Source organism: Echinops telfairi, unplaced genomic scaffold (genome assembly GCF_000313985.2).
Source record: "Echinops telfairi isolate 266 unplaced genomic scaffold, ASM31398v2 ScPeMD7_26;HRSCAF=91, whole genome shotgun sequence".
Lineage (NCBI taxonomy): Eukaryota > Metazoa > Chordata > Mammalia > Afrosoricida > Tenrecidae > Echinops > Echinops telfairi.
In genome coordinates, this window is record NW_022103923.1 from 5,978,375 (window position 1) to 5,988,476 (window position 10,102).

The 10,102-nt window shown below is 38.0% G+C and overlaps 1 protein-coding gene across 9 annotated transcripts in view; it reads right to left on the bottom strand.

The window, feature by feature from the left end:
- The window catches only part of CASK (calcium/calmodulin dependent serine protein kinase), a 512,028-nt gene that overhangs the window by 290,278 nt on the left and 211,648 nt on the right, over positions 1–10,102 (bottom strand). For all 9 annotated transcript variants that reach the window (XM_004714576.3, XM_045289402.1, XM_045289401.1 and 6 more), the window contains exon 3: positions 7,111–7,216. In XM_004714576.3, the coding sequence (XP_004714633.1) occupies positions 7,111–7,216 (106 nt within the window). The remainder of the gene's footprint in view (positions 1–7,110; positions 7,217–10,102) is intronic.

The window sequence follows — 10,102 nt, forward strand, 5'->3', positions numbered from 1 at the left end:
GTGCCCTTCTTCCAGCCTCTGCCAGGAGCTCCAGTAGCAGCAACAGCAGTGAGGAAGACAACTGGAAACAGCCTCCCATAAGTTTTTATGTGGTCACACAATGTCTGTGGATGCTAAGTGATGTATGCCTGTATATGACATTTTGGAAATGGCAAAACTGTAGACAGGAAAAGGCTTTGTGGTTACCAGCAAGGGTTCAGGAAAGAGAGATGAATTAGAAGGAGCTCAGGACATTTTTAGGACAGTGAAACTAATTCTGTACAATATTCTCATGGTGGACACATGACAGTATGCATTTGCCAAAGCCCAATGCAATATACTGTACAACAGAAAACATGAACCCTAATGCAATCAATATTGGCTCATCAATTGTAACAAATGCACCACATGAATGTAAGATGCTAGTAAGAGGAGACACTGTGCAGGGGAATTACGTGGGAACTGTGTACTTTTTTGTATAATTTACCTATAAACCTAAAACTGATTAAAAAAATAAAAATCGTGTTCAATCTGGGAAAATTGAAAGTTAATGAATATCATCTCATACTTGTGATAATAATAGTATGATTATGTTTTTAAAGTCCTTATCAGGTAGAAATCCAATCAGAAGTTTTTATAGGTGAAATGATATTGCTTTATACATACACACATAAAAAAAGATAGCTGGATTGAGAATGGCAGAATTCGAATAACCACTGAAACTTAGTGATTGGTACACCGGGGTTCATTTATTCCATTTAGCTGAAAATCTCCAAAACTAATTACTAAAAAATATCAAATATAAAAGCCACATTCTAGTGATCTGAGTTAACGTTAGTATTAACTAAACAAACAAACAACAAAACTCATTGCCATTTAGTTGATTCTGACTCATGATGACCCTATAGGAAACAGTAGACTGGTCCTATGGATTTTTGAGATTAAATCTTTAAGGGAGTAGAAAGTCTCATCTTTCTCTCCAAGAGCAGCTGGTGGTTTCCAACTGCTGACCTTGTGGTTAGCAGCCCAACATGTAACCCACTACGCCACCAAAGTTCTAGGTCTTACATCAATGTATAGCCATTGATGAATGATATTATTCAATCACAAATGAATCTCATAAAATTAGCTAAATAAGATCCAACAGACTGCTTCAAAACTGAGAGTCTAAAATCATGTTGCTAAATCTACCACAAACTTTAGAACATGCCACTGTTTACAAAAGTGAATGCACATACAGTTCTTCATCTAGTTCTAATAACCTTACTGAGACTTTACAGGTAAGAAAAGTGAGGCCCAGAGAAGTTAGGAGACTTGTCCTAAGTTACATAAGTAGTAAAAATGCAGAGCTGGTATACTAACTCAAGTTTTATAACACTAAAGACTTTCTACTGCATTATTGCTTAGATTTTTTGGGGACAAAAATAGTAGATGTTGACATTTATAAGCAAACTTTGAAATTTTGTTAATTATGCTATAAAGCAAAAAATCAAACCCACTGCCACTGAGTTGATCCTGTAAAATTGCTCCTTAGGGATTCTGAAGTTGTACGTCCTTATGGGGGCAGAACGCCTCATCTTTCTCCCGCAGAGCATCTGGTGGGGTTTACACTGGTGACTTGCAGAGCATATCATAAAACCAGCTTTTTACCTTCCCCAGTGAGTAAAAATATGGTTTGACTATAAGCTCAGATACTGTTCCCTCTTTTCGATTTTATTATTTATAATCCTTGGATCACACAGGCTAGTGCTACTTCCATGCGGACTTAGCTGACACCTTACTTAGATGGCTGCTTGTTTGAAGATAAGCCTTTAAGACCCCAGATGCTATTCTTTCTGATAGCCAGGCACCATCTGGTTTCTTCACCACACTTTGCTATAGCACAAGTATCTTTAATGATCTCTTTGTGAGGACGAATATTGAGTAGGGCCATGTCATAAGAATGAATGAGTCTTAAATTGGGTCTAGAATTAAGGGTATGGATGACAGTAAAAGCCCAAAATCCATTTGCGGGGTCCCCACATAGATAATCCTCCAGTGAATCCCCTCTGCCGATAGTCTAGGGTTATGAATAGGTTTGTTCTCAGACACAGACCATCTTTAAGTGGGTTATGGAAGGTTTAGTTAGGTTAAAATGTAACACCTGATCGTTTGATCTCCTCTTTGACTGATTTTAAAGTTGTTCCAATTTTTAATATATTTTTTTGATTGAGGCTTTTCTCTGTTTTATCATTATTAGGTTTTCTTTGGCTTGTTGGTTTGCTTCATGTTTGTCTTTGTATGATTTTCGGTATATGAAATCCAGGATAGGTAAAGCTGGAGAGACAGGGGCATAACAGGGGAGGGGGATGGGGGCGGCTAACAAGCATGAGCACAAGAAGATGTTCTGAAATTGATGGTGGTGATGCTTGCACAGCTCTTTACTGAACAATTAAATTGTAGATATGTGAAGTACATGTCAGTAAAACTAATTAAAAATTAAAATACATAAGGTGGAAGAAAATTTCTTGAATAAAGAATAAAATTAAACCAGAAGAAACATAATATCTTAGCATTGGGGAAGGGACATCAGAGGTCCTTTAGTCCCAAGTAAAGCTTTATCTTCAGCCCCTTGGATGGATCTAGTTTCATTCAGCTTGAGCATTTCTAATGAGGAGCTGCGTATTCTGGAAGCAAGCCTACTCCTTTATGGATAAGTCTAATAATTAAAGAGGCCTTTTTTTTCCTTGACAGTGAAATCTGCTTCCTTATCCCTGCCACTGATTAATACTAGTTACAGCCCTTACATTACACTGCAAGGGCATAATCCTCTTCCACATGATGATTCTTCAAGTAACTGGTGCCTCTGGTGTTCTTCCAATGAGCTTCTGCTGTGGGGGCTCTTAGCAAACAAAACAAAATGAACCAAAACACACACACACCACACAATAGATCCATAGGTAATGAGAGTCTCCCAATCTCTTCCATCCCTCTTCCTTGCTAGTGGTCTTCAAGATTGGGACTGAAGTAGCTCTGCAACTCCGCAGAGCCCTTTCAGAAGATACATGGACTAGGGCTCCTGAAAACCCTACTGGGCTTCAAAGAGACAAATGGGGAATAGTACACCGCTCTTAAAGGAGGAGCCCTTGAGAGCATAACAAAGAGGGCTTTGGAAAGAGGTGGGTGGTGGGGGTGCTGTCTTATTTCATCCAGACAACACATTCATGGCAAAACTTTACCTAGTTTAGAATGAGAAATCAATAGTAAGATGATTTTCACAGGGATGTTTATTAACACTTTAACTTTATTTGAAAAACAAAGAATTATTTGCTTGTTTGGTTTCTCTGACAGAATGTATCTGCTTTGGCTGGTTGATTTGACAATAAGAATTGGCTTTGACATTTAGGTCACATAGCAGACAGTTACTCTAAATTGAATGAGATATAATACGTAGCTCTACAATTTTGAAGAAAATTTATTTAAAAGATGGCTACAATATAAAGTAGATCTTCACCATAAAAGGTTTTATATATTAACTTTAAAATATGTAAAGGGGAGCATATATATATATATATATATATGTATATGAGAGAGAGAGAGATCTTTTTAAAGAACATTAAACCATCACAGACTATTTTTGCAGACAGATCAAGTATGACAACTGAAGGTATAAGGAATAGGGAGAGGGGAACAATAGGAAATTATACAGGAAAGGAGGAAGGATGGGGGCTGGTGGTAAAGAACCATACTTATGGGGGAAGGAGTATTAATGGGATATCATTACTGATTTCATTTGTTGAGATGGGCTGTGTAATGATAAAATATGCTTCTTTTAAAACCAAAATGAATACTTAGAAAGAGAGAAGGCTCACGGTCTGAACAAAAACACAACAAAAAGCCCTCCAGATTCCTTAGCCCTCAGTCTTAAATATTGGTCTGAGTGGCTAAAAAAGGAGAAAAAGTAAAACTGAAGTAGACTTGTAATCTTTAGTGACATACAAGTTCATTTCAAACAAGGAAAAAAAGTTCTTTCAAAGTAATTCAACAGGTCTCCCAGCCAAAAAAGAAAAAAAGAAAGAAAAAAGGTCATGATTCTATGACAGAATTCCCAGCCTCCTTCCTGACTCTATAATTTCCTTTTAGAAGCATTCGAGTGTCCTATGAACTATGAACACTCCAGAGAGAACAAGCAGTATAGAATAGGAGTGAGGTTTTGTTCTGAATATTTCTAATTATGGTAGCCTAAGGTAGAATTCAAGGAGCTCTGGGAATGTAGTGGGTTAGGCATTGAGCCAGCAGTTCAAATACTCCAGCCACTCCACAGGAGAAAGAGCCTTTTTACTCTAGTAAGGATTTAGAGTCCCAGAAACCCACAGGGGCAATTCTACTCTGACCTATAGGGTCGTGATGAACCAGAATCAAGATGATGGCAGTGAGTTGGGCGTTTTGGTTTTGGAAGGTTCCATTCAGAGGTTCCAGGTGGCAGAAAAGTTAAGAACTGGACTGATACATGGTAGAATCACACCAGCCTGTGTGATCATGACGTGTCGATGGGCTCAGGGATCAGGCATCAAAGACCCAGAAGAAACAATCATATCAATGTGAATGAGGGGGAGTGTGGAGTGGAGAGCCAAAGCCCATCTGTAGACAATTGGACATCCCCTTACAGCAGGGTCACAAGGAAGGGATGAGCCAGTCAGGGTGCAGTATAGTACCAATTAAACATATAGCTTTCTTCTGGTACTTTAATGCTATCATGACCCCACTATCATGACCCCAATTCTATCTTACAAATCCAGCTAGACCAGTGTATGTACACGGGTACAGATAAGAGCTGGAAACACAGGGAATCCCTAAGCCCATTAGGACCTATAATGAGAGTGGCGATACTAGGAAGGTAAGGGGAATGTGGGAGGAGAAAGGGGGAACCTATCACAAGGATCTATATATAATCCCCTTGCTGGGGGGATGGACAACAGAAAAGTGGGTAAAGGGATATATTGGTCAGTGTAAGACATGAAAAAATAATAACAATTTATAAATTATCAAGGGCTTATGAGGGAGGGAGGGTCGGGGGGGATGGAAAAAATTAGGAACTGATATCAAGGAATCAAGTAGAAAGAATACTTTGAAAATGATGATGGCAACAAATGTACAGTTGTGCTTGAAACAATGAATGTATGTATGGATTGTGATAAGATTTATACGAGCCCCCAATAAAATGATTTAAAAAAAAGAAAAAAAGAATTGGACCGATAAACACAAGGTAGGCTGTTCAAATCCACCAGGCACTCTGTGAGACAAAAGACCTAGCAATCTTCTCTCATAAGATTATAGCCAAGAAAACCCTATAGTACAGCTTCTACTTTGTCACTTACCAGGGGACTATGAGTCAAAACAACTCAATGGTACCTAACAACAATGACAGGGTTCTAATTCAGGGCTATTAAAATTGTTGTATACAACTAACCAAGATGTTTATATATTTTTCACATGATTAATTCTAACTAAATGTATACTTCTTTTGAATTTCAAATATTATCGTACATACTCGAGTATAAGCTGACCCGAATATCAGCCGAGGCACCTAATTTTGCCACAAAAACTGCGTTAAAAAAGTGCTGAAAAACTAGGCTTATACTCACGTGTACGTGGTATATGAACCTGAATAGAAGAGTTCATGTTAACTAGTCTTAAATTTCATCTTCCCTGTTTCTACTTCTTTGCTGTAAACTTGTAAAAAATATTTTTGAATTTTGACCCAGATAGCCAATATGTTAGCTATCCTTCTGTGGGAAGCAGATTCTGAAATGGTTCCTAGTATTCATGTCCTGTGAGACCTCCTCCCCTTGGGTGTCGATCTAGTGAATAGAATGCAGCAGAAGAGATGGTGTGGAACTTTTTTTCTTATCATTTTTTGGAGGCTCTTATAATATTCCATACATCAATTGGATCAAGCATATTTGTATATATGTTGCCATCATCTTTTCTAAACATTTACTTTCTATTAGAACCCTTGGTATCAGTTCTTCTTTTCCCCTTCTCTCCCTCCCCTCCCCTCCGGCGTGAACCTTTTGAGATTAGGTTACAAGACTGTGACAATCTGCCTTGCTTGTCCTTTCTCTTCCTTGCTTGCCTGCCTGCCTGTTTGTTATGATGAAGCCAGCTGCTATGGGAGCTGCTCTATGGAGAGGCTCATATGACAAGAACCCTTTGAAGGCCTTAGGCTAATAACGAGGAACTGATGCCTTCAAAGCAGATCCACTTCTAGCTGAGTATTAAGTGATTTCAGCATTGGCTCAAGATGACAACCTTGTAATCACAAATTCACAAGCTTATGAGAGATCCATAGGTAGAGGACCTGCCTAAAGCCAGGCTCACATTCCTGATGGAACAGATGTGTGTTTTGGATTTTTTTTGTGAAGCAATAGCTAACAAATACACCTTTTATGCTTTGTGTCTTTTAAAAATTGATCAAGCAGACATTTCTTTTTTCTAATCAAAGAAACTCATTAGAAATGTGAACAGAAAAATAGGGAGGGGGCAGCTAAAATAGGATCAAGGTAAAAACTTTGACGGATGCTGTCTCATAAAGCTTGACATAATTTGGACACAATCATTCACCCAGCTGTGAAGCTACCCATCCATATACTATCCTTACCTCACATTTCCCTATCTCACACAAATTTTTGTGAGAAATGTCAGCTGTTTTATTGAAATCAAGATACGCTTTATACATAGACTTTCCTTCATCTGCCAATTTGGAGAGTTTATCAGTTGAGGAAGTTACATTGTCATTATCTGATTTTAGTTGCCAGAGAGACTTGCTACATGGATGTCTCTACTCCTAACCAATTCCTCTTCACTAAAATTCCTTTGTTAGAATTTTTATTTGGGGGGTCTCCTAGTCCTCCAAACGCAATTTCCTTTTGCAGCATCTTCTCTGAAGCGAGCTGACATGTGAGGGTAGCTGAGCTTTTGCTTCTTTTTTCATTTTGAACTTTAAGATGAGATCATCCTTTTTGTTGTTTTTTACTTTTGGTCTCTCTAAGCAGGGGATCTTTAAGCAATTGTTAACGAAAAATGTTAGCATTATTCAAAACCAATATTTCTTAAATCTGTAACCTTTAGCAAAATAAAAGGCACACTCACAATTCAAAAACCATGTAAAGCATTCCATCTGAGCTATATGTCTCCAATAACTCTACAATGTGTGGATGTTTCAGCATATGACAGATACTGGCTTCTCGCTTTAGATCTGCAAAACAAACATACAACATACTTCATTAGGTAAGAACAAAAGACAATTTGAGCAAATGATGAATGAATGGATGTGATCTATGGTAACATGAAGACTTCTCTAGCTAAAGAGATGAAATCCCCCATTGAATCTAAATTTAACACTTTACTCATTAAAACATTCAACAATATGTCTTATATTTTTGTCTGTTTAAATGTATAGACATTATAGTCAGTTCTTGTTAATCATAAAGAAAGCTGAATAACAAAAGTAAATATTTCTTCCAAACTCTTGTAATCAAGTACCAACTTCCACATTTATAGATATTAAGTAACTTAATTTGCATTTCTGCATTGTACCCCTTTCTCTCAGTTCCCCTAAATCTGATAAGAATATGTTGCCTAGTCTTAACCTAAAAATCCAACATTTATAGACATATCAGGAATTTTATGGAACAGGGAACAACAATCATATAGTTTTTAATAAAGTACAAGTCTTAGATTCAAAATTAAAAAAATTTTTACATCATATATAAAATCTGTCAGATAAGCCAAGAGTCTACCTATTTCCCAGTGTTATTTTAAGAAACAAATTCAGATAATGTAGGTAGGACTCCCATGGGAGATATACAATACTATGTCGAAAACAATTCTTTTTTTTTTTTTTTTGAAAACAATTCTTAATATCATTATCACCAGCACCAGCACCACCACCACACTGAGTCAGTTTGAGAATCACTGAGCATGGGCATCATTTGGCATATCTATAGGAAGTTAAAATATTGAACCTTTCCAATGTGAATAATGTTAGGGTTTCACTCTACTTGATGAACAAAATTCAATGTGATGTTTTATACTTGGAAGAAGAAGGGAGATGGGTAAGAAAGAATGAGAGATAAGGATGTACTGCACTAAGAAAAATATATATCTTATCTCTGCAGATTTATTCATTCAACTTAAATCCTGTCAAATAACAATGGCTACAGAAGACACCTTATAAGATTTATATAAGGATAGAAGGAGGAAAATAAGTCTGTAAATTAGATAAAAGAAGCTGTCAACAAAGGAAGATCAACAATATGATGTTTGGAAAATTCAAGGAATAGAGGAATTATAGCCCTAGGAGTTGGAAAAGGCTAGAAATTTAGAAAAGGATAGGAAAGACCATTAGCATCCTGGACAAGATGAGATTATATAGCCAATCTGCAGGATATAATTACATAATAATAAATTAAAATTGATCATGTTTCACTTTGGACAAAATACTTAATATAGATGTTGTCATTTAAAGTTGCTACAATCTGTGAAGTTGGTATTTTACAGATGAGGAAACTGAGACTTACAAACTTGGCTCAAAAGTCAACTCAAAAGTTCTTAAAAGGGGCAGGTTTTGAGTACTGGCTTGTCTAACTACCAAAGTCAGTAGTGCTATGCCAGACCAACACTACCAAAACACTGCAATTGAGTCAATTCTGACTCATAGCAACCCTGCAGGAAAATGTAGAACTACCTCTACCGGTTTCCAAGCTGCAGAGCATCCGGTGGTTTCGAACTCTTGACCTTGTAGTCAGCAGCCAAAAGGTCTAATTTGGGGAATCCGGCAGTAGGAAAAGAACAGCAGGGTCAAAGAAGGTTTTGCTTGTTTTTGCTGTTGCCTTAAAGGAAGAACCCCAGGTGTTTGTAAGTGGAAGTGGAAAAAACCAAAGATGTACAGTCAGAAGACTTGTGCCAGTCCTACCTTTGTCATGGCTACTTACCAGCCGACTATCAGCTTCTACAGTTGCTTTCCTTTCCAAATAGCAGTTTGCACAAAGCAACTGAATCAGGGATGGGGATAGCTAATGCATATCTGCATCATGTACTAAATCTATTTCCAAGGCCAGTGGTAACATTCACGTGAGACCATGGATGTGAAAGGGCTGTGTAGAATGCAGCGTGTGGGGTGGAGGCGGCTCAGTGTTCACTGTACTGGACTATGGACAAGATCAGGGACACATGAAGGAAAGACTCCATATCCTAAAGTTGTGGGAAAGGTCCTGCAGGAGAGGTGTGAAGGAACTGTGAGGTTGTGCTGGGAACGTTGAGCTATGAGTAAGGCTATTGACAAGCAGGTTAGGAGCCAGGCTGAAGCCAGACAACATAAATCAGAAGCCTGTACAGTTTTCTCCCTCCCTTCAAGAATGTTCTGCCCCCTGACTCTAAGAAAAACTTAGGAGTTTTAATACCCATTTTTGTTTATTCTAGCTTCTCATTTACTAGAACCTGTATTTTTAAACAACACCTTGTTTTCACCTTAGTTTCTCTCTTTACATTTCTTTCTATTGTGAATAAGTGCCTGATTTTAAACTCCATGCTTTGATACTGGAGTAAAAATAGAAACAGCGCTGCAATATTTTTCACAGTGAAAACTGACCCTTTCCCTCGTTTTCAGTTTTCAATTCTGCCCCTCAACCCCACACCCCCAGCAGCACCATGAAAGAAAGGCCTGGTGATCTGTATACTTAAAGTTTACAGGCAAGAAAACCCCATGTAACAGTTGTACTCTGTCAGACATGAGGTCACCATGAGTCAAAATCACTTTGACAGCAGGTGGCATTGGAGTGCTTCAGTGGCGCTACAAAAGGGGCTACCAGAGCTATGTGCGCCATGCATTGGGCTGCTAACGGCAAGGTCAGCAGTTTGAAACCATCAGTGGATTCTCAGGAGAAAGAGTAGGCTTTCTACTCCTGCAAAGAGTTAGTTTCAGAAACCTACAGGGACACTTCCACTCAGTTCTGAAGGATCACTACATGTTGGTATAGACTCAATAGTGGGATAGTGGTGGGGTGCCTTTTTTTTTAAATCAGTATGGACTATAGCACAAAAGATTTTAATTGCCAGGTGAGTTAGTTAATTGTGCCAACCT